The 24,493-nt window shown below is 38.8% G+C and overlaps 5 protein-coding genes and 1 non-coding gene across 10 annotated transcripts; all 6 read left to right on the plus strand.

Moving 5' to 3' along the window:
• The first annotated feature begins 811 nt into the window (after positions 1-811).
• LOC116203413 lies at positions 812-2,045 on the plus strand. Its single transcript, XM_031535117.1, has one exon. The coding sequence runs from the start codon at positions 1,015-1,017 to the stop codon at positions 1,801-1,803; it is 789 nt and encodes a 262-aa protein (XP_031390977.1). The 5' UTR covers positions 812-1,014; the 3' UTR covers positions 1,804-2,045.
• A 2,934-nt stretch (positions 2,046-4,979) lies between these two features.
• On the plus strand, positions 4,980-7,323 carry LOC116206301. 2 transcript variants are annotated; one of them, XM_031539132.1, is made up of 3 exons: positions 4,980-5,465; positions 6,311-6,668; positions 6,762-6,903. In XM_031539132.1, exons 1-3 carry the CDS (start codon positions 5,106-5,108, stop codon positions 6,767-6,769), a joined length of 726 nt encoding a protein of 241 aa, XP_031394992.1. In that variant the 5' UTR covers positions 4,980-5,105; the 3' UTR covers positions 6,770-6,903. The 2 variants fall into 2 exon arrangements, with proteins under 2 accessions (XP_031394992.1, XP_031394991.1); XM_031539131.1 differs by having other exon boundaries at positions 4,983-5,465; positions 6,755-7,323.
• An 810-nt stretch (positions 7,324-8,133) lies between these two features.
• TRNAM-CAU lies at positions 8,134-8,218 on the plus strand. The gene is given in 2 exon segments: positions 8,134-8,171; positions 8,183-8,218. It is a non-coding gene; the product is annotated as a tRNA-Met (tRNA).
• Positions 8,219-10,942: 2,724 nt separating this feature from the next.
• On the plus strand, positions 10,943-12,243 carry LOC116202598 (early nodulin-like protein 1). Its single transcript, XM_031534200.1, has 2 exons — positions 10,943-11,375; positions 11,591-12,243. Exons 1-2 carry the CDS (start codon positions 11,159-11,161, stop codon positions 11,989-11,991), a joined length of 618 nt encoding a protein of 205 aa, XP_031390060.1. The 5' UTR covers positions 10,943-11,158; the 3' UTR covers positions 11,992-12,243.
• Positions 12,244-15,676: 3,433 nt separating this feature from the next.
• LOC116204633 (protein yippee-like At4g27745) lies at positions 15,677-17,580 on the plus strand. Of its 4 annotated transcripts, XM_031536806.1 has the most exons (4): positions 15,725-15,967; positions 16,334-16,385; positions 16,489-16,636; positions 17,031-17,551. In XM_031536806.1, the coding sequence occupies exons 3-4, from the start codon at positions 16,544-16,546 to the stop codon at positions 17,256-17,258; spliced, it is 321 nt and encodes a 106-aa protein (XP_031392666.1). In that variant the 5' UTR covers positions 15,725-15,967; positions 16,334-16,385; positions 16,489-16,543; the 3' UTR covers positions 17,259-17,551. The 4 variants fall into 4 exon arrangements, with proteins under 4 accessions (XP_031392664.1, XP_031392666.1, XP_031392665.1 ...); XM_031536805.1 differs by lacking the exon at positions 16,334-16,385 and having other exon boundaries at positions 15,730-15,967; XM_031536804.1 differs by lacking the exons at positions 16,334-16,385; positions 16,489-16,636 and having other exon boundaries at positions 15,677-15,967; positions 17,031-17,580.
• A 240-nt stretch (positions 17,581-17,820) lies between these two features.
• On the plus strand, positions 17,821-20,438 carry LOC116204634 (uncharacterized protein C119.09c-like). Its single transcript, XM_031536808.1, has 3 exons — positions 17,821-18,265; positions 19,292-19,440; positions 19,906-20,438. The coding sequence occupies exons 1-3, from the start codon at positions 18,089-18,091 to the stop codon at positions 20,042-20,044; spliced, it is 465 nt and encodes a 154-aa protein (XP_031392668.1). The 5' UTR covers positions 17,821-18,088; the 3' UTR covers positions 20,045-20,438.
• The last annotated feature ends 4,055 nt before the right edge of the window (positions 20,439-24,493 follow it).

The following is a 24,493-nucleotide window of genomic DNA, read 5'->3' on the forward strand; positions in this document are numbered from 1 at the left end:
TTCCATTCTTCTGCACTAGTTCTTTGATCTTGAACATGTCTAAGCCCCTCCCTTCCTTTTTGCAAGGGAATCAGAGTAGCTTGTTTTCTCTCTCGAATTGGATTCAAACAGTTCATTTACATTGGGCATGACAAATTCACTGGAATTACTTCTCTACAGCCTGTCTTCAAGATTAATCCGCCAAAACAATAAGAAGAGAACGTGACGTTCACATTCGTTGAAAGGACAAAATTTCTTATTTTCGCAACGGTTCCTTTTCATTAACTCATTGTTCAATTCAATGGTCACCAATGGCTTCCCTGACCCTACTACCATCTGAGCCAAGATTCTGAAGTTCTGCGCCATTCAGCACGGGGTGGGTAAACTAGAGGAAGCTCTTGGGTTGATTCATGCTTTGGAATTTAGCAAAATGCCTCGCTTTTGGGTGCGATTCTCGGGGAAAGTCGCATGTGTCGCTCTGTCTTGTTTGGAGAAACAGCTGCCATGAAACTTATCGATATGGATCCATAGAATCCTGCAGACTAATTTGTCTGACCATTAAGTCATGAGGAACTCTTAAACTAACGATTTTATCTTAAAATGATGGGGAGAAGAAAAATCAGTGTAACACTAATTATGATATTTGCTTATATGATTAACACTTCATTTACGAATTTATATTAATTCTTTCTCGTATCACGTGACGGAATAAAATGGCAGATTAATTTCAACCACTTGCATGGAACCATATGTTCACTTCGCGGGGCAAATCAAGCCCACTGAAAAACAGAAATTACAAATTAATATAAAAAATTTTAAAAAAATCTGGTGTTCAGACATTTTAGTTTGTCGTTATTGTCCCGGTCACCCCGGCGAAAGGGAAACCGCGTGCCCGCCACCCCCTGATTTCTCCTCACCGCCCCATGAAAGCACCAATGGCTCCTCCATAGCCGCCCGCCCTTATAACCTCTCCACCCCCAACCCAATTCGAAGTTCATCACAAGGAATACAAATACAGAGCTTTGCTTACACCATATGTGCCGGTCAACGGATTTCCCCAACTTTCGCTCCGGCGACAGGGACCGTCTCAAGATCCGGGGCTTCTATGTCCGCCTCCCCGACGCCGACTCCCGGAGGCCCTTCCCGGAGTCGTTGACACTCCTCTACTTGCCCCGCATCAGCGAGAACTCCCTCGAGATCGACGGCTCTAAGATCCGGCCCGACCTCCCAGCCTTCGTCACCCTCCACCGCGTCGTCTCGGAGGACGGCGGAGGAGCAGGCGGTGCCGCCGCCTCGTACGGGTCCAGGGACCGGGTGTGCGCGAGCGAAGGCCTCATGTTCGAGGTCTACGCGGGGGAGGAGAAGGCGCTGAAGGGAGTCTTCCGGAGGGACGAGTACGGCGAGTGGGCGGTGGACTGCAGGTGCGCAATTGAGGGGGCCCGCGGCGGCGGGGAGGCGGAGGTGTGCGTGGAGGCGGAGGGCCACGTGACGATGGTGGAGAGGGTGGAGATGGTGGCGGCGCGGCGGAGGTTCCGCGGGCTGGAGGAGATACCGGAGGAGAGGGAGGAGGTGGCGGAGGACGAACAGGTCGGCAGCTGCTGTTGCTGCTCGTGCTCGGAGGGGGACAGCGGATCGGACGGCGGAGATGTGATGGAGTTCAGTGGCTGGGGTGGTGACGTGGAGGAATGTACGGAGGAGATTAGAGTCAGCACGGAAGGAGTGAGGTGGGCAGTCGACGTGGGGATATGGGTGATGTGTGTGGGAGTCGGGGTATTGGTGTCGAGGGCATCGGCGAGGAGACTCCGACGCCGGAGACTGATATGAAGACTTTGAAGAAACTAGCGGGGGAGAAAATATAATTTTGTATTACTTTTGGGCAAATGTATAAACTAATTCTTCTGTTATCTTCAATGCAAATTTCTTCAACCTCGAAGCCGAAATAAGAGAAGTCCAATTTTGGTTGAAAGTGTAATATAGTGAGAGGTGTGGGAAATTTCCTAATACCCGTGACAAATTTTGAGGTGGTCTTTATTATTGTTCTAGAAAGTAAAGATAATTTTCTATTATTGAAGAATTGATACACAACCATGACGTTCAAGTAAAACAATTTTTTTTTTAAAAAAGACATTAGAAAAATATTTCAAGACATCAACCTGGATTAGTTCAAGTGGTTTGACACTGATTCACTTTAAGTAAGGTCTCGTGTTTAAGTGTTATGAACGAAAAAATTCATGTTAGAAAAATATAAGAAGTCATTCTAGGAGGACTTAAGACTTAATTTTCTCCACAATTTATTTATTTATATTTCTATAGTATTTGTTTTCTCCTTACGTTATTATTAGGATCTCAATTTTCAAACCTCAATCATGTGCAGACCACGAGCCCTAATGACCTGCAAAAGGGGGGAAGAATGAGAGGAAATCTCAATTTCCCTCTCTTATGTTTATATGAGAGTGTGCTCAGAAAGTAAAAGAAATTGAACTTAGGATTTATGGGTATCTATAGAGGTATTTATGGGAGTCCCAAGATATCTTTATCGAGATATCGTAATATGTGCATAATATTTAATAAATAATAATAAGTAGATGTACTTGCCATATATATAGTTAGAGATAGAATAATATCTTATATGATATATTGACAGAATATTCTAGAGATAATATGAATGATCTTAGGAGATTTAGATAAGAAACTATACTCAATAGGATTTAGCTACCGAACGGGTCAAGCTAATTTTCTGGTCCCTAACATAAGCCTCATACTCCCGTGAGCTGGAGCTTCGAGAGATCACGAGAGTAGATCAACGTCGTTGTTGATGTCGCATCGTAGGCTATGGCCTTTTCATGTTGTGGCTAGAGTGACGTTGTGCATCGTGTCTGTCATGCTCTTTAATGGGAGGAATCCCATCGCTGTAGAAAGCAAGGGGACCTTCGCTATAGAAAGCACAAGCCAGTATTTTATTGTTGTAGAAAGCGAAGGTCATGGTTCTCGATATGGAGATGAAGATATTTGTCGGTGTAGAAAGCAATAGTCCCTTCGCTATAGAAAGCGAATGCCAAGATCCACCGTCGTTGAAAATGATGGTCGTGGTCCTCAAAGGGATATGAGGAACCCCAGCGCTATAGAAAGCAAGGGGCCTTTCGCTATAGAAAGCGAAGGTCACTGTGTCCTTGGTGTAGAAAGCGAGGAACGTGGTCCTCAACGAGAGGTGAAAAAATCCGTCGCAATAAAAAGCTAGGCCCTTCGCTGTAAAAAGTGAAGGCCTATTAGGATCCTTCGGTGCAGAAAGCGAAAGCCCCTTAATCTACTAGTGTAAAAACCAGAGGCTTAGGTCCTCAAAAAGTTGGGCGGCAATGGCAGTAGTCACATGACACGAGCATCTTATTAAAACTGGAGCTTATACTCAACATATAAGAAAGACTGTGCATTGGATGAAAAGTTTTTTTTTATTTATGAGAATGATTGCCTCAAATAGGGGTCCTTGAGCGACGCATGGGTCGTCAAGCGATGTGGGAGGTCGACTCGTGATACATCATGCTGGCTCTTTTTCTTACATAATGGATGGACTAATCCACAATCAACTCAAGGTTGTAATTGTTTTCGCGGGGATGATCAAAATCATCATGTCTCCCTTATGTTGATGGCGAAGAGTCTAAGATCCTCGAGGATGAGATGTCAACATCGTTGACGGATGCGTTGTCGGAGGAAAATATGGTGCAGCCCCCGGGTCGCTAAGTATTTTCCAAATTCCTAATCCTCGAGAGATAAACAATGTTTTTCATAATGAATATTGAAAATTTAGGCTCAATTAATAACTAGGTGTGAGGATTCAAGTGATGAATATCCAAGTATGAAATTAGGAAAGTTGAATATTTTATTTCATCATACAAAATTTTTTCTTCTCTTAATAGAGATTGAATTTTGTCAAGGAAAGTCAAAAAATTATGATGCGATGAGATTGAGAGGAATTGATCGGATTAATGGCAAGATTCACAAAGTAACCTTGATTTAAATTTCGAATATCAAAATTTTTCTTTTGATCGATCGTGAGAGTAAAAGTTAAAAAGCGGGAACTTAACTTGTGATAGCCCCGGAGCGACGGTGCTGTATATCTTTCGCGATGAAAGTCGTGACCGTCACGAGATAACCCTGTTGCGCGACTCCACCTTGTCGGTCCCTGCAACTTGCCGTGAGGGGTATGCAACCCCCATTCCCAAGTTGAGGTTTGCTTTGCTTCTTGTTATAAGAATTATCATTTCCTGATGTAGCAGAAAACAACCAATGCAGATGACTTTTCGTACCGTTTCCCACATACGACGCCAATGTCAGTATCTCGATTTTCGGACCTTAATCACGTGCAGACTACAAGTCTCGAGTGACCTGCAAAAAAGGGGAACAACGGAAGGGAATCTCGATTTTCCTCTCTGTTGCTTAAATGAGAGTGTGCTCGGAAAGTAAATGTAATTGAACTTAGAATTTAGGGGTACTTGGAGAGGTACTTATAGGAGTCTCGAGATATTTGTATCGGGATATTGTAATATGTGTAGAATATTTAATAATAAATAACAAATAGATGTACTTGTTTTATATGTGGTTAAAGATAAAATAATATGTCATGTGATACATTGACATAATATTTTAGAGATAATATGAGAGATATTACGAGATATAAATAAGAAAATATACTCAATAGGATTTAATTACCCTAATCTGGAGCATTAACATTGACACAGGATGGTAAGTCGGGGCTCAACGGATCAAACCAATTTTTTGGTCCCTAACTGTTATTTTCATTTTTGAACTCGCACAACTTCTTAGCCTACGTTTGCCACTAGACCTAGAACCCTTCGGCTCTAAGGTGCAACTGTGATACTGATTTGAGTCGTCAGAGGTCCATCGCATGGACAAAGACGCGATTTTATATGCAATTTATCCAAATATTACTACTTATGGCGCCTCTATGAAATAGGACACTTTTCCAAGTAAAGCATAAAACTGAAAACGTTTCCCCGAGCCAAACCCGCCTAATTCTGTACACACACTTCTCTATTTTCTCTCAAGATAAGACGGGGAAAAATGCAAAGCTCAAGTGCCCCAAACTTCCATCTTCCCCAGAATTGGTGACAATGCCAGTAACTCCCGCCTTCAGCACCGTCTCCTCGCCGTGCCTCAGGGTCCCCATCCGCCTCCCGAGGACATTCCATGGCTGCCACCAACTGCCCCGAGCCCTGACCGTTAGGTGCAGCAGCGGCTCGGAGAGCGGAACCCGAAGTGGGAACCTCAAGGACGCGCTGTCGGGCATGGTGGACGCGCAAGTGGAGGAGCTCCTCAGCAGAGAAGAGAACCGGACTCTGCTGGACGGGTTGGACAGGGCTTCCCAGCGGGTGGAGAAGGCCAAGAGGGAGCTCGCGGAGATCGAGCGGCAAGAAGCCGAAGCGAGCCAGCTGAGGAGTTATGTCGAACAGCTTGAGAGCAGAGCCTCTGAGGTCTCTTCCCTTCCCATTTCTCCTTTCGCTGCTCCAATCTATGATTTTGATCAGAAGACTATGTCGGATTCAATTGCCAGCTAGTGACAATTTGCCTGTCATCTTTCCTGATGATTTTTTACTGTTGACTATATGAGATGAGTTCTTGATTCCTGTTCAGCTTAGCATTCAATGAGGATGTCTAATTCATATTGAATGATGGAAATTGAGGCAGTTAATTTTGTTGAAGGCTATTATGTACTGAAGATTTGAACCGACAAGATAGTGAAAAACCAAGAAAAGAAAGGAGTTTGCTCCAAAAAAAAAAAAAAAATTACTGCACAGTTCTTTCGAGGCATGTGCGAGTCGGACTATGCTTCCAGTTCTGGGATTTGCTCTGTTTGTCCATGCTTTATGGACTGATCATTACAAGAAGTGATGAATTTGGGTCGGTAAAAACGTGATATGGAAGGAGGCATTTCCGGATTAGGGGAAACCAAACTCTCCTACTGGGAGAGCTCTGATAACTCGATTCTGGTCACAAGTAAAAGGGTTTATCTTTGACAATTTAAGCAGACCCTTGATTAGGGATCTGGAGAGCAACAGAAGTACACATTTCATTGTAGTAGTCACTTTCCTATTATGCTTAAATGGAGATTAGTTGATGGTTGATACGAGCTAGCACCTAGAGGAATGCTCCTAAACCCTTTAAGGTAGCTATTTTGATCTTATCTACTTATCACTTTCATGATAGAAGATCGCAATGACTAACCTTTGAATCGGGTTGATCTTGTTAATCTTGGATTTTGTTTTCATTATTATCTGTTGGACACACCAAACTGATACTTCTATTACACAAATCATAGATTGCAGAATCCCAGAAGGAAATACTAGAAGCCAGGGCAATGGTCGAGGAAGCAGAACGATTTCTGTCAAACATGAAAAAAAGCCAAGATAGTGCCAGCGACGACGGGGAGATTGACAAGGACAAAGAGAGATTGGAGTCTGTAAAAGCTGCTTCTGTTTCTGCCATTATAGGCACCTTAGCTGGGTTGCCCATATCCCTTACTCAAGTCAGCTCCACCTCTCAGCTGATACTTCATTTGGCGATTGCATTTGTTAGCTGTGCTCTGTTCGGAGTTACCTTTCGCTACACAGTTAGGCGAGACTTGGATAACTTTCAGCTAAAAACGGGAACAGCTGCAGCTTTTGCCTTCGTTAAAGGTACAAATGACTAACCAACCAAAGGCACTACCAGTTTGATACGCTGAGATATTCCAGTTATTCATAGCTGATGTTCTCATCTGTAGGGCTCAGTGCTTTAGGCGGGGGATCCCCTTTGGAGCTCAACCCTGGGAGCTTCATGTCACATGCATTTGATGGTGCACTGAATGTTTCTGAGAGTCTTCTGGTCTTTGCTTTCGCAGCTATCGGTCTTGATTTCTGTTTTAAGACAGGACTAATAAGCACCTTCCCCATAAGAAAAACCGATTCAAATTGAAGAATATATGGGATGTGTGATACAACTCTGTGAATTATATGATGTCACCTGATCTTCCACGGGCATTTAATCACGTCGATGCCAAAGCTTGGAGTATGGACAGGCTGGCTATTTTGGACAGCATGTCTTATATGAAAGGGTAAATCCCAAAATCTGCTGTAAATCCGAGCTAAAACTTCCTGTATAGTCTCTGTACTCATAGATGGCATTGTTGGTTATGGAAACAGAAATAGTTTGCATAAGGATTCACTGGGAAACACGTCGAGTGTATGGGACGGCTAGAAGAGTTGTATGTATGAAGCTGAAAATTGTGAAGCTTTCTGCGTGTTCCATATGTTTGGCAAGATCAATTATATTATCGAATGATAGTTTGTTCCATGCATAATTGTGATAAGATAGGACAGGATACAGGTTTGACCATGATGTACGATTATCAATCAAATAAAAAGTTATTCTATGTATCTATCCTTACATCTCCAACTACTGGTGGGGTGACAGCTAGTTTTGGGATGTTGGGGGATATCATTATTGCCGAACCTAATGCCTACATTGCATTCGCTTGGAAAAAGAGTAATTGAAGAAACATTCAAGTTGGATTTCTCAAAAAAAAAAAAAAGAGAACAAGTTGGAGATAAAACGTTCCCATTTCACGGTAAAAGCTTTACATGTGTAAGGTTTTTTAGCACGTGCAGGATTCTACTATAAATAGAAGGTACGCATTTCTATTTCAGTAATTTCTCTCCTACATGGCAAGTCGTCATCGGTCTTTCCAACTTAAGTATCATGGAGTTGAATTGAGCCATTATCACCCCCAATCAACTTTTCTTGCGTGTTTCACGTTTGAGTTGCATCACCTTGAAGGACCGAAATTGAACGACCGATGGTCACTCTTCTAAACCCCTTTTTCTTCCTCTAATAATAAAGTGAAGCCATTTTAATATGAACAAAATGTCCAAATACAACGTTATGCAAAACAAATATCTTGGGACACATAGAAAAGGAACCAAAATCAACTCGAAAAGCCTCGACAAAAAGACAAGAGCGCTTCTAATTTATATACCAAACAAATTTGTTCAACTAGTCTGGTATATGCTCCAAGATATATATATTTGATTCGATATGGATTAAAAGTGCGAATACAACTTTGGGTTATAGGTCATATCTTATTTAAGATTAGAAGACATCAACGGGGTGGTGGCGCAGTTGGCTAGCGCGTAGGTCTCATAGCTAAAGAGTGATCCTGAGGTCGAGAGTTCGAGCCTCTCTCACCCCAAATGTGTTGTTTTAATTTAGTTTTTGGATATAGAATACCTACACTTACTCAAACATAAAAACATTTCAATTTTTTTCTTCCTTTTACTCTTGATTTATTTTAGTTTCCACGACTTATAAATACTTTTGTTTTTTCTTTTTATGGAAAATGCTAATAAAATCTAGAAAGGTAATAATTAGATGGGAACCGACTCTACCAACTGAATTTAGATGACTTAAAATAATTAAATTTAATTTTACAATATCAGTTTAAATAAATGAAAAATATTACAATAGATGTAGTACAAATTAATTACAAACTAATTAATGTTTTGAATATTAATAAAAAATGATGGAAGAAATAGAGAGATGTGGACCAAGGGTTAGGGAGAGAGAGAAAAAGAGAAACGGGAGAGAGTGGGAAAGTGATCGAGAAAAAATATAATATTTGATCATGGATATTTATAATTGCAGTTTTAATTACTGGTTGTTATAAAACATAAATATTTTATAAGGTATTTAGAAAATTTAAAAGTTACCCTTCAAGTTATTCTTTTTTTTAAAAAAAAATTGCTAGTATTTAGCAATCTCGTTGGGGCTTTCATACCTCGCTTTCGTTTAGCTTAATTTCTTTGCTTTTATTTTATGCTTTTCTCTTCTGAGCTACGACTTTGTGTAATTCACCGAGAAAGATATATGCACATTATTCCAATCATCGTACAAAAATCACATTTTAGTTACCCTTTTCCTCTTAAATAATAATAATAATAATAATACGACTGATAAAATTTAATAGTTTTCCATTGTAAAAATTAGTCATAATAAGGGTTAATAATCAAAATGGGTTATTACGCCAGATATCTCATGGTATCACTCGTTTCTTGAATCTATCTACTTTAAAAATTACCCGAAAATGCCTATAATTTACATATTGTTCTAAATCTATTATGCTGTCAATTTATCCATCAATAAAACGTAAATATGTTTCAAACATATCTTATGATTTTCATTTTTTCTCAAATCTTTCTTATGATTTTAATTTTTTTCTCAAATTTATCAATAGCAAAGAACTACAATGGCAAAAATGAGTGCACTTATATTCCACGTCAGCAACACTATTAAATATTGATGGATAAATTAACGCAATGATAGATTTGGAGTCAAATGTAAATCATGAGTCTTTCTAAATAATTTTTAAACATTAGGTAGATTTGACAAATGTGTGATACCATGAGATATTTGGCGTAATTACCCATAACCAAAAAAATCTCAAACTTTTCACATTTTAACGATTTTAGCACGAAAAATTTTCTTGCTGACAGTGAGGGGGGGGGGGGGCCTCAATGCCGCCCCCCATCCCTTGAATTGGGGTCGCCGGCGACATATAAGTTAAAGGTTTTTCGATTCCGACCGGTGGAGGGCTCGACGCCGACTCCCAACACCTCCCTCCCCCAACACAAAATTAGTGTTGTCGGAGACATAAGTTGAGGGTTTCTCGATTTTGACTGGTGAGGGCCTCGACGCTAGTCCCCACCTCCTCATTAGCGGTGATGGCTGGCGTCGAGGCCCCCATCGCCGGCTAATTCCCTTCCTCCACATTGTCGGTTAGCTATCTTTTATATTTCTTTTTAAAAAAAAATTAATTTTTTTTAAATATGGGACCCACTCAGCTAATCATCGTGAGTCACGTGGCATCGTCATGTGCACATCAGTAATTTCGATTAAAATTAACCGAAATATTGATGATGTGCTAACATTGTTATCAAATGGTAGTTTGTGATTTAATTAGTTAAAGAAAAAAATCATGCTAAAATTATTAAAATGTGAAAAATTAGTGTTTTTTTTTTCCTGTTATTAACCCTCATGGTCTAATTAATCTAGTTTCAAGGGAGAAACAATTGCATTCCTTTCCAAGCAGAACAATGCATTTGTGCAAGATGTCCCCAACTAATTCCCATGTGAGGGAGCAGACGAAGTGTGCTATGTCTTCTCCACATGATGACATGAACATGAAAATGATGCATCACAAATTGTTTCCACATGTAGCTGTATCCATCTTGACCATACCCCTGACCTGACACCAACTTAATTAATTTATTATAGAAGCCTCTTCACCCAAACTCCAAAACCTTTTATATATGTTTTTTTTTTTTTCTGGAAAAGATCTTTTCTCTATGTCATTCACTTCTTAGTAATTCAGATCTATCTTTGTGAGCAAACCGTACGGGAAGGCTTTGCCCAATCTTAGTTTGTCCTAACACTCTCGAGACATGGAATGTAACCTTATGCAATCTCATTACGTGATTAACTCTCTCAAGTAGATCTGAAAACAAGATCGTAGGATGTTTGGAAACTCACGCTATCGGAAGCAAATTTTGAACCAAATTATTGCTAGCGAAAAGTGAGGTGCTCAATAACACAATTCTACAAAACCGCATGTGGTTTCAGATCAGGTGGAGAACTATTTAAGCAAAACGCCTAGAGCAACCTACTCATGAGTCCTACATATATCCCGTCCATTATACTGAAATATATAACCTAGAAAATTATGAGATTTTATGATCTTATCTCGTAATGATATGTCAATTCTTTATTTCTAAATTGTAGGATAAAAGCGACTCATATAATTGAATGACCATCGGCTATTTTCTCTAGTCGACACTACTAGCCTTTTCCTTCACGTACTTATGTTAAAATAGCTTGCGATTAACTATAAGATCTCGAGATTAGAATCCCCCGTTGAGCAATAGTTGACCTTCTAATGCAGTCAACTTGAGCTGCCGCCTCTGCCTCCGACTCCGATCCATCTCAGCGGCAGAATCAGCGGCCGGGGGGCATTTAAGTAAAACCAACTAAGAGCTGTCAGGCACCGACCCAATAAAAGCTGCCCCTTCAATCTCTTGCCCGTCGATTGAATTTAGAGAGAGAAAGTCCGATCCTCTAGAGAGAGATAGAAAGAGAGATGGCCAATCCCATTCCAAGAAGAAGGCAAAGCAGTCACAATTTCCATTTGCTGTGTGGCCTTCTGTTGTCTCTCATTTTGGTGCAATCCCCGCAGGTTTCCTGTCGGGAGTACAAGGTTGGAGATTTAGACGCTTGGGGCATTCCCTCCGCTGACAACGGACAAGTCTACGAAAAGTGGTCTAAATATCACACCTTCAACATCGGTGACACCCTCCGTAAGTAGTCGTCCCATCATGTTTTGGGTTCGATTCCATCCATTTCGACTATAGCTTTCGAATAATTGCTGACTGACCGAATAATTAACTATCCGAGAAAGTGCATCTGTTTCACGTCAGTCGTGGATTAGAATACTATTTAGGATATACTCGAGATCTAATCGGAGTGGCTGATTGCTTGCTTGATTGATTGATTGATTCAATTGATTGGGCAGTGTTTCTTTACCCGCCGAGCGAGGACTCGGTGATCCAAGTGACCGAGCAGTCCTACAACACCTGCAACCTCAAGGATCCGATCCTCACCATGAACGACGGCAACTCCCTCTTCAACATCACCTCCCTCGGCACCTTCTTCTTCACCAGCAGCGTCTCCGGCCGCTGCGAGAAGAAGCAGAAACTCCGCATCTCCGTCGGCAACGTCTCCTCTTCAACTTACGCTCCAGGGCCCTCTGCATTGTCCGACATATCCCCGTCTTACCCGACCGTCTTCGGGAGCATCCCCCAGGGGTCCTCTTCTTCTTCTTTTTCTATTTCTTTGACGGTGCAGAGCTTCCCGGTCTCATCCGCGGTTGCCATTGGATTTGCCACTTTTGCAACGGTCAGAGGCGTATTTTGATAAAAGTAATAATTCCATCTCTCCCTCTTTGTTCTTTCTTTCCAACTCTGTTATTGATAATTATTTGTTCATGGATTTATAGTTACTGTTGGGGTTGATGTGGTCCGACCATTTTATTTTTAGGAAATTTTGGTGATGTCATAAATGTTATTCTTTCCAGCAAAGAACAAGTAATAATTGTTCGCGGTTTATTCCAATATTGTGCGCAATTTATAAGCTATCATCCATTTATATAGAGCCGTGAACCCCAAAGATGGTCTTACATTCCATGTAAAATATGTACTATATATAATTAATATTCTCGGAATTTATTTCATTCATCTTCGCTCGGATCAACTGTTAATTTCGCTTTTTCATTTTCTGATGAATAAATATGGCCTTTCAATATATTTTAAATATAATAATTTCTTGAGTTATGTGTTCGATATATATATTGGGGAGGAAATATGAGAATCTATGCGAAAGGAAAAGGGGAAGCAGAGAGTGCTTTCTCTTTTGATATTTCCTAAGAAAAGGATAGCAATAGGCATCGGAATGTGGAAAAGGAAGATCTAGGGTTTGATTGGACCACGTGAGTCCAACAATTCAATTGAACAAAACCGACACAAATAATATAGTAGGGAGGTGGCCCTTGCTATGCACGATCATCAATACCCGCTAATTATAAATCGTAAAATATAAATATAAATAATATTTTTTGATTATTATTAAGTAATTACAGATCATCAAAATTTATATAGAAATTCATATAATTGATATATATTCATTGAAATAGTGAATATATTTTATATAAAAAATACTTACTTTACTCATTTGATATTGACATACCGTAATAGTTCTTTGAGCTGCATGACTTTCTTGCTATATATGATCGTAGTTTGTTTCAAACTCATAGAGATTCTTCCATAAATCTCTCTGTAAAAGGAACAGCGTTATTCATGGCCCGTGAAAGAAAATCGTGTTGCCAGGAAAAAATAGTAATGGCAATGGATAAAGAAAAAATAACAAAACATGAAAGAATGAAGTATAGGCGGTTGTGAGGCCTATATATAGTCGTAAAATGGTAAAAATTATACATATTAAAAAAATATTGGGCTGTCGCATACTTATACAATTGGTTGCATGATAATAGCATCATGCATAATGATTGGTATATTTTGTGAAGAAAAAATACATATCCAATTCGGATATAATTTAAAGCACAATTCATAAAAAGTCGAATAAAACGAAATAATAATGTGAATACACTTATTATTTTCGTTCGTTTATTCATTGAAAGTCAAATAAATATATTATAAGTAAAATTAATTTATTAAAAAATATAATAATAAATAAATAAAAACGAATGAAAGTCACGAGAATAGGAAATCAAAATCGTAGTCTGCCAAACGTACTCCAAAAATAGTAAAGTTATATATATATATATATATATATGATATGGATGTACATCTGCATACAAATCATGACAATGTTTTCTTTTGCCGGTCGGTCGCATTATTGATCCTGTGCATCCGCCAGCTATATATGTGAGTTTTGCACAAGGGCGAGCCCACTGCCCACTTGCCATGCATTATTAGTCTATGCATCTACAAACCTAAGCCCGATTTACTACTATGTGCACATTTGGGTTCCTGCTTTATTAATGTTTAATAAAAAAGTATCCATGGTAAAGCGTGTAACAAAATAGCTGATCCTCAAGAAAGGGTATGTATATTATACTATATTCCCTCCTCTCGTCTAAGAAATGATTCTCATCGGTAGAATTTCTAATATTCTTTATTGAACTTTTAATCTCTTATATAAGGTCTATAAACTTATTTTGTAATTGAAAAAATAGATGCTCTCTCCAAGGTGGCACGCTGATAAGATACTTTGAAATGCTAAATAGTGAAGCATACCTTAAGTTTGAATTATAAGGTCCGCAAATATGCTCGGGGATAGAATTGTGAGGAGAATCAAAATTCAGTAATCGCTATTAGAAATGGTAAATATGGAATGTAATTGAAATAATTGATGTGGAAGATGAAAACCAATCCTATTGGTAGATTCGTGAAGCAAGTAGTTTAACACGCATTAAACTTTTTTTTAATTGAATGTACAACTGAAATTGAATGACCTAATGTTCGGATGAAGGTGTGTTTGTTTTATAAACAATGTTCAACTCAACTCAACTCAACTCCACTTATCTTCAATTCAACATCACAATCATTATATATTTTTTATTTTTTAAATATTTTTAACCATTTAATTTAATTTTTAATATTAAATTCTCTCAACTATTCATTACTTTTTTAGAATTCAACAACACAATCATTACTTAATCATTATTTTTTCTCAATTATTTATTACTTTTTCACACTTTTTCTCATAATTCAACAATACAATCATTACAAACCAATTAAAATCAAAACTCAACTCAATTCAATTCTCAATCCAAATGCACTTTAAGTTTCAGCTTTTAAAGTGAAGATACCTTCTATCTCTTCGAAAAATTTGAATAATTAACTAAATCTCAAATATTAGTTTCAAATTGTATTGGCATACATACATAAAACTACAACTCCTCAATAACTGATTCTTGATTGTATTTCTGCGATGACGCAATAACTATACAGTAAATTATTAAATCGCTTAAACTCGATAAGGTCATCGATGATCATATTGAAGCCACAACTGACCATCCTGAAGCCGTAAGCAACAATCCTAAGTATGAACTCGAAAAATGTAAATATTGAATATGCCCATATCACCGTATCATTTTTCCTTAAAAAAATTTAAGCAATTTATTTACCAATAATGAAAATTAATCATAACCTGATCTGTGGTTGACTATAATGGATTTTACTGGAAATGTAATAAATATGAGATATGAATGGATAAGGAATTATAATGCGGAGAAAATTTTGATTGTTTGGCTGGAGGTAATAAAAATATAGTGAATGGAGAAAAACATATTATCAAAATATAAAAAATGCCATTGCTATTATAATTAGAATAATATATTATAAATACAATAAGTATTTTACTTAAAAAGATAAACAACAAGCCGTTCGAGTACATTAGGGCTTGCTGGAGTTGAATCCAGCTCCGTTGAGCCCAAGCACGGCTGGGTTCGTGACACCCAGAGCGAACGGCTTGTTGGCTTAAAGATGCCTCCTAAAACAAGATTTGGCCTCATTGGGGTCAAATATGGAATTGTTGGCTTAAAGTCGCCTCGACCGGTGCCGTCATTTAGTCGGAATTGGAAGTCCCGGCAGTGGCGGCAATGAACCGCACATTGGTTTTACGGCCCTAGAAACCTCATGAGCCGTTCAGTGTATGAAAGTAGAATTTTTCATCTTAAATCTAGCGTATGATTTTATATCGTAATTGCCCATCAAATCTGGCATATCGTAATTTCTCCATCCTAAATTGACATAAATTTTGATGTGACACGCGATGGGTAAGTCACTAAAATAAATTATGCGTCAAACAACCACTTGAAGCACTAATCGAGAGATTTTATCATTTTATAAGTAACATCCTATGTAGTCTCTCCCAAGATAATTAAATTAATTCGAATGTTTGTTCGATTTTCCTCCGGGGACTGACAGCGATGATGCAAACGGGTACGTACGTCGCTGATTATTTCCAGATGTCGGCAACTCGAGCTCGCGCTGCCTCAGACGTCATCATCACTCGTAAAAAATAACAACAAAAAATGGAGCAAGCCGCATGGCCGATCTGTAATTTCGTCGACATTTATAGGGAGAGGACGGTCCCATCCCGTCCCCGTCGTCCTCAATCAATCCCAATTTGTCGCCTTATGATCTCATATTCGCCATTGATTATCAGCTCCGACGCCCCAATACAGTACTCTCAGAAGAACCCTAGAAAACGCCCTCCCCCCTTGCATCCCCTAGCTCCGCGGTGTGCGGGGCCGTTCGATCCTCTCGACTCGATCATCGTGGCCGGCGCGCACCGACCCACCCCTAAGGTAAACATTTCCAGCTCCCCCATATTGATTGATTGCTCGGCCGGCGTTGAATTTATGGTCCTTTTCTCTGATTGCTTGCTGCATTCCTTCCGTTGTTACCGTTGAATCGTCAGTGTGATGTTTTTGGGCACTATGGACCTCCAACCTGAAACTTATGAGCTGGCTCTTTCTTTTTGTAAACAATCGGTTGCTTTGTGAAAGATTGTTCGGCTTAATCAAGTCAATTTCGGCATTAAGTTTGTTTATTTGCAAAAGATAAGGGATCTATTCGATAAGCCACGAAATGGGGAAAGTGAAACATGGCAAGGAACTTTAGCCTGATTTTATCTTCATGCCACGGCAACCTAAGTCGGCCTTTGGCTGCAGACAGTGGCAGCAGCGGGGGTGAGTCGGTGATTGAGTCATACAAGACCCAATGGTGATTGCAGTCACTTAGCCTTGCTAGTTTGTGATTGAGCACATAAGGTGGTTCGACGAAGCTTTCCTTGAATGAAATTTGCTGTATCATTCTTTTTTTGAAGGATCTTGATCTAAGGGGTTGTGAGAAACTCCTTTGGTGGTTTCCTTCACTCGCATATGGCAGAGTTGGTCGGGCCGAGGTTGTATAGTTGTTGCAACTGCCGTAACAATGTTGCTCTCCACGATGATGTCATATCTAAATCGTTTCAGGTGAACCCTTGTCTGCCATTTTCCTTCAATGGTGGTTGTGCATTCGTTTTGAGATTAGCTAAAAGGAAGTTGCACATGACTATGAAACTGAGAACTCAACTAGAGGAAGCATGATTTAACCATGATCCATGAATCTCGGGTTGAAGTGAAATTTTTTTTAGTGGTATGCATTCTCTTATGGGGACTTAATAATCAATCATGAACATTTGAATCAGGAACTTAATAATGTTTGTAAATTTGTGTTCTTTTCATGCGATGTTTCCTTATTGTACCCAGAATCTTTGTGTTCCGGTTGGGTCATTTTGCTGTGAATTGTATGCATCTATTAATGAATCGTCTTGGGGATGATACGTGTTGTTTCCAGAAATTTGCTTATTTGTACAATGAATGATAGGGGAGGAATGGTCGGGCTTTCCTATTCTCCCATGCAATGAACGTAATGGTCGGGCCAAAGGAGGACAGGCAGCTCATGACAGGCCTTCACACAGTTGCTGACGTTTACTGCAGCGATTGTAACGAGGTCTTGGGCTGGAAGTACGAGAGGGCATACGAGGAAACGCAGAAGTACAAGGAAGGGAAGTTCATCCTTGAGATGTCAAAGATAGTGAGGGAGAATTGGTAGCAGTAAAAATGCTGTTATTGGAGTTTCTTTGGGTGTTTGTTGGCTTCGGTGCTTCAAAGCCTCGATATTGTGCTCAAGAGGTGAAAGAGTAACTGTCATTGCCTCCCGTGTGCTCTTTGTTTTCGAATGTAAATCTGTATCCAATTGAATTGGATGTGTTTATAGATTCCTGTACAGATTCATCTAGCACTTTCCTATTCTCCATGCTGCTGTTCTTGGAGTCTGTTCGATGGCACGTCGTGCTATGGAACGGGATTAATATACGAATTACAATAAACAGAGATTCCTCTGCATAAAGAAGGGAAGAAACGTTTTCTTCTTCTACTGCTATTTCATTTTCGCTTGATAATTAATTCCCTCTTCCCAATCCTAAAATTAAATAAATCTATATACCCAAAAGAAGAAGAAGAAGAAGAAGAAGAAGAAGAAGAAATGATAAAACAGAAATTACCGGAATTTTTGTTACGTCGGTGACTAGATCGGAATAACTGAACTTTAAACCGGCCGTTGACCAACTAAACCGTACCGGTCTATCCTTATCTGACACGGGACGATTCCTCCTCCTCTTCTCCTTCCTCCTTCGACATCCTCGTCCCTCTGTCTCTCTCATCTCCCCTCAACTGGACATCCAACGGATCATCCCTTTCCTCTGATACCCATAAAGCTGATTGCAGCAGAGACAGACGAACGCAGAGAACAAGGAGGAGAAACCCTGAGATCCCACAGCTCAAGCTCAAGCTCGCTTTGCGTTCCCGATTGATTTGTTGATTGGTTGCTAATCTGTGGGGGGAATCCTATCTCAGATAGTTTCAGACGCGGAGGAGGACAGGATGTACGTCAAGGCGACGCCGCCGACGGATCTGAACCGGAACACCGAGTGGTTCACGTACCCGGGCGTGTGGACCACCTATATCCTCATTCTCTTCTTCTCCTGGCTCTTGATCCTCTCAGTCTTCGGTTGCTCCCCCGGCATGGCCTGGACAATCGTACATATCGCCCATTTCGCCGTACGCCTCTCTCCCCCTTTCTTGATCGATTAATCGTCTGATTAGCAGGCTTTCGGAGTTATTAGGGTTTTGCTCTGTGTGTTTTTTAGCGTTTCATCAATTAGTCAGATGGTGCAGGATATTCTGATTATTCAGCAAAAAAGGATATTCTGATTGATTATGCGTGGGATTTTGCATCTGTATGCATAATGCTTTTCTGAACTTGTTTTGTGTTGTCGATTGCCGAAAGATTGTTGGTCTGGCGGAATATTGTCCTCGCCGGAAGCAGATTTTGCTTGTGGTGGCATCTGAGGCTTATGCATGCAGACAATGTCTTTGTTTTAGTTTTAGAGGTTATGAACTACAATTATCAGGATGTTTGCATTCGCTCAGAGTAATTAACACCTTCACGGCTAGTCTAGTTTATCCTTTTAGAATTTTGTTTCCTAAGGGTTTTTCAGCCCTCTTTGAATCATCCGAACATGTGATATCAAGTTGAGTCCGATTGTAAAGTTTCCCTTTTCATGTCTTTGCTGAATTCCTGCATTTTGCTTTGCTTTGCCTCCTCATATCATGGTCGATGAACTAGTATGTAGGGATGTTTCTAAACTAGCTATGATATGGCTGATGGTGTTGGACTATATCTTTTCATGTTCAAGCTATACTGTTTTTTTGTCTACAGAAAACTATGTGGACTGTAGAAAATGGTATAAAATTTCATTAAAGGAAATCTGTCTATGATGTAAAAAGATATTATTGACCGACTAGTTTTCGTGGAGGTGATTACTTGGTTGATTCTTCTTTCTTTCTTTCTTTCATTTTTCCCCCTCTCCTCAAAAGACGTTAGGTCTACCTAATCCTAATGTATATGTTAGACAATTTATAGTTACCATGTGAGTACATCTTTTTCATTTGCCAGTGCTGCTGTGGAAGTTGTAGCCAGTTGGTATCGACAAGTTATTGTAGTATCTAAATTTGTTGTGCTATCTTATAATAACAAGAGAGTGAATCGCCTGGCATGTTCATTGCTGTCGCATCTTCTGTCAGGTTACATATCACTGCTTTCACTGGAAGAAGGGAACTCCTTTTTCTGATGATCAAGGGATTTACAATCGTTTGACTTGGTGGGAGCAGATAGATAATGGCCAGCAACTCACTCGGAATAGGAAGTTCTTGACTGTTGTACCTGTGGTGTTGTAAGTATGACAGAGCAACTCTTATTTGTTACTAGATATAACGCATTCAACGTTCTTCCTGGCTCTACCAATTTCTTCTTTCATTCGTTTCCTCTTCTGGTGAAAGGGTGTCCTCATCGTCTTCTTTGTAAAGTATTAGGCAACAGGTTCCTGTTTGTAAGCTTGATTAGTGCCTGTTAATGCACATAAAAGAAAAAAGGAAAACGAAAACGAAAGTGATTGGAGAGAATTCTAAACTACTTACGACTTCTATATCCAGCGGCAGGTCAAGGTTTGGTAGTCTACTCTGAATAGTTCTGGGACAGCAGTATCGTTCAGTTTTTGATTTAATGATGCCAGTTCCTCTCATCTCTTTTGGATATGTGGAGGACTTTAAAAATCAGTGTCTATTTTACCATTTTTTTTTTTGGAGTTATAATTGATGTCACAATACCATTATCATCAAGGGCTTCTTTGATCTTGCAGGTACTTGATAGCCTCACACACGACAGATTACAGAAATCCGATGCTCTTCTTTAATACCCTGGCAGTGTTCGTTCTGGTGGTGGCAAAGTTCCCAAACATGCACAAGGTTCGCATATTTGGCATAAATGCAGATCATTGAGCCACAATGGAGCATAAGTTGTCTGTGCTCTGCTGTGCCGATCAAAGAAAATAACCGGTGATGTTTGGCATTTGAAGTAGCAATATAGCCGCAAATTTTGGAGCTGCAAATACCCCACCTTTGGCCCCTTCGTCAAAGTGGGGATTTTGCTTATGGTGTTCTCAGCCTTCACACTGTGTGAAAATCTATACCATCAAATGTAGTTTGGAACCGTAATATATGTATATTTGTTTCTTCTTTTCAAAAAACAGCAGCTGATGAATCTTGTTGCTCCTATCATGCTGATCTGAAATTTCTCAACTCTGAATAGTGCTTCATGATACACTTGCTTCTGTATGGATAACATATGTATTTCATTTTTGGGTACTGCTACTCCGGTATTGTCGCTTCAGTAGTTTTCATGTACGTGCTACCCTGGCCCTTGCTTTTTACAACATTGATACTAATTGCTACACTATGACTGCGGAGGACAGGATGCTGCTCCAGGCATAGAGGATACGTATATCCACATTTTGTTTTTCATCTGAAATAAGGAGCAAGAATAGGGAAGACTTATCCTCCTAAGAGGATAACGCCTCAGCTTTTTTCAGCGGTTTCATCGACTTTGTTTTTCATTTTCTTGTGTCTGCAATATGAAACGTTGATCCGACAGTTATGAGGATGGGGGTTAGCAGTTGGGGGGCAAAAATTTTTGGTAGATGCTTTGAATAGTTGTGGCTATTTCTTCTATGGGCCTCATACTAGGCCGAAGAACCACTCCAAGCAATGATGGAAGTTCAATTAATGTTTCTTGGTTTGGTGTAATTTTGATCATTAGATAGTTGCAGATCTCTTCTAGTCTAAGCCCTGGTATAAGGAAGTGCGAATCAAGCCGGCATTGACTAGCAACCCGAAGTTGTAAGGAGAGACACCCTCAAAATTGGAGCCAAGCTGTGCAAATTAGGCTCGATACAAGTTGTGCTTCGTGAAATTCACCCGACGTAAATTTGTCTTGTGATATTTTGGATCATTAACCCCGACGTAAATTTGTCTTGTGATTTTTGGATCATTAACCCCGAAGAAAAAGTGGCAGTAACTTTTAAAGAATGGTTAAACAGCCCAGAGCTTTAAAAGGAAGTGACGTGAGGTGGGGGCAAGTGAAACGACGTTGAAAAATTCATTTTTCTTCCTAGTTAATTTATTAAAAGAATCCTTTCCCTGTTTTTTTCGGTAGAAGAGGATAATCTACTAATGGAACAGAGTCTAACGCAGAGGGGCAGCTAGTCTATCGATTAACGAAGTATACTGAAGCTGTACATTGTACACTACGCAGTACCCACCAGACCAAGGTGAAAAGACCACATTCTTACTGGCTTTCTTACTCGCGCTTAGGCAGATGATTGCATTTATACATTTTAATTAATTTTTTGTGAAATATATTTTTAAAATGCAATGAAATGACGACTTAAAATACTATTGATGATGGAGATCATAAAATATGGTTTTTCAAATTAGCCGTGTAGTCCACAAGTTGTGCGAGTGTCTATCTATATAATAGGAAATTCAACATAATTATAAGTTAATCTAGAAATGATAATGGTGTGGCCATACGGGACGGTGCCATAATTATGTGTAAGTCAAATAAATTGTGGAAGAATAAATGAGAGAATACCCCGATGAATCCAAGAGTCAAAAGATGACTTAATAGTAGAGAAGATAAATTTAATAAGATAAATAGTTTATGTGGCTGCACTTCGTCGGGGAAAAAGAACTTACGTGGCACGCTTCTCCATGAACGAAGGGAAAGCTCTCGTGAAAATAATTTGAATTACTGTTGGTGCAGGAGTGGATCATGGGAGCATCATTTTTAATAGTTCACTCAAAGGAAAAAAAAATGCTCTTTGTCTCTGACGTCCGTGGACTCCACTCTTGTCTAATAAGAATTACCCCTTCGTTCTTATTCATTTATAAACTTGCCATTTGTGTCTAAATCAGTTGTTTCAAACTCTGCGGCTCTAGCATTACTCTTAATCAAAATATAATGACCAGAAATAGGCCGAAACTAACCGATCGAAGGCGTATGCTGTACACTGCCCAACGCGATGATGGATAGATTACACTCTTATTAATTTTATTACTATCTTCTGGTCATGTCTTCTCTGTTGGTTCCCTTGGCAGATTATCAAAAGAAGTTGTGTGGGATGTTTCGGGATCCGATTCATTATATTGAAAGATCAATTTCAATCATGATTTCATGATTTTAATTTGGAGTTCTTGAAGGTTACATAAAGTTTAATTAACACAGAAAAGTAGGTTTTTCTTATTAATTTTAAATTTTAACTTTTATAAATGGTGTACCAAAATGAATGCAAAAATCAAAGAACACAATATTGGGTATAGGATGTCCGTGAGATACTAAGCAACAACTCATGAATGTCGCATGATTGGAGGAGACCCAAGAACGTCACGACTCCAACGAGAATGAGAAATTATGATGTGTCTCATCAGTTCGTACAACAATTCTCTTCTCTATAGATGTTTGAGCTGTAATTTGTCGGACTTATTTCATAGGATGATCACACTATTACAGAGATGAACCTAAGAATGACCAGTACAAGCCATAAGAGAGAGTACGACTTAGCTAGTCCCGTGATCACAAGTACACTATTCAAAATGAGAATCCCTCCACCTGTGTCTTTCACGTATCTCGCATCCGCCGTTATAATTTTTATAAGTTCTTTTTTTTTTTTGGGCTAAGTCTATTATTTTATTTTATTAAGTTGTAATTATAACGACATGAAAATGATTTAACATTGTTCATGAACCATGCGATCCTGATCAATGGGACTAAGGAGAACTTCTATTGTTATTTATCGTTGTTCCACATTGTCTTTTCTTCTCTAAGTTGTTTAACTTAAGAAAAATTTGGAAAATATTTCGAGTACACTATAAGTAGAAATCCTAATTACTAGACCAGGCAGTACTGTTCAACTCAACATTTCATTTGTCCCGGTTTGATGGTATCGATACTTCATTATTTGTATGAGTTATTATAACTAGTCCATATGAATGTGTAGTCAAACATGCATAAAACGATAAAAGAATTTGTTTGATCCATTCAAGCTAAGTACCTGATAGATTGATAATTAAGAATCAAAACAGCTCTCTTTTTTTTCGACAATTGAATGCACGTGTCACTGCATTAAGTCGCTTCACTTATCGTCATTCGTTCTCCTTTTTACCCTACTAGGCCCCATGCAAAAAGGGAAAATAAAAGAAGTTTTCAAAAGCGCATAAGCCAAGGAGGCAAATACCAAAGCAATTCACCGAAAAATGGAAGTTGTTACGATATTATTATGGGCACCTATTCCATGGCCAATCGATAGTTAGTCACATTCATGACAGTGCTGTATACTGAAAACTATAAAAATCAATCAATAATTAGTCATCTTAGAAGTTAAAATGGAAGGATAGCTAAAGAAGGGCAGATGACAAAGAATGGTAGATAGGGTAATTAAGGTGGGCGATCAGAATTTCTTTTCACCTTCTAATTTTGGTAAGAACATCACGAACCTGCTTAAAAGCATAATCAATTGTTTGATCCGGAAAAAGTAAAACTAAAGAGATTGAACGAGAAGTAATTAATTCAATTGCTAGAATATCTATCCTAAGTAGATCACTCACACTTAATTAGGCCAACAACTGTTGCCATCAGTGGGTGATAGATTATGCCCTTATAAGACCTTACATATCCACGAATCAATTCTCAATTGCTCGTCGCGTTAATTTTTTTTTTTAATTTTGATTATTGTTTTCAATTTTTTTGTTTTTTGTTTTGTTTACCCATTGAACCCTGCGCCTTATCTTGAACTTCTGATTGATCTGCCCATCCTAGCCAATATATGAGACCTAAAACATCAAGAATATTATTCTCTTTTCGTTAGATTTTTTTTTGGTAGAATCAGAGGTGAGTTTTAGTTTTAGTTAGTTTGTAATGATTGTATTGTTAAATTATGAGAAAAAGTGTAAAAAAGTAACGAATAGTTGAGAGAAAATAATGATTGTGTTGTTGAATTACGAAAAAAGTAATAAATAGCTGAGAGAAAATAATGATTGTGTTGTTGAATTGTGAAAAAAGTAATAAGTATTTGAAAGAATTTAGTATTAAAAATTCAAGAAAAAATGTAAAAGTAATAATTGTATTGTTGAATTGAAGATAAATGGAGTGTAGTTAAAAAAGAATTGTAAAACTAAACGGGCTATTATAATGCTCCTGGAGTAATTATTGCGTGGTACAATTAATTTTTGAATCATTCAATATTTAATTTTATTGTAATTTAAGAGTTTAAAAAAGTGATCGTATTAAAAAGTAATTGCACCTTACAATTTTTCAAAACTTCAATCATATATATTTGGTTGTAGTTAACAATTCTGTCATTTTTTTTTTATAAAAAATTTCGAGGGAAACCT

This window comes from Punica granatum, chromosome 4 (assembly GCF_007655135.1).
Source record: "Punica granatum isolate Tunisia-2019 chromosome 4, ASM765513v2, whole genome shotgun sequence".
Lineage (NCBI taxonomy): Eukaryota > Viridiplantae > Streptophyta > Magnoliopsida > Myrtales > Lythraceae > Punica > Punica granatum.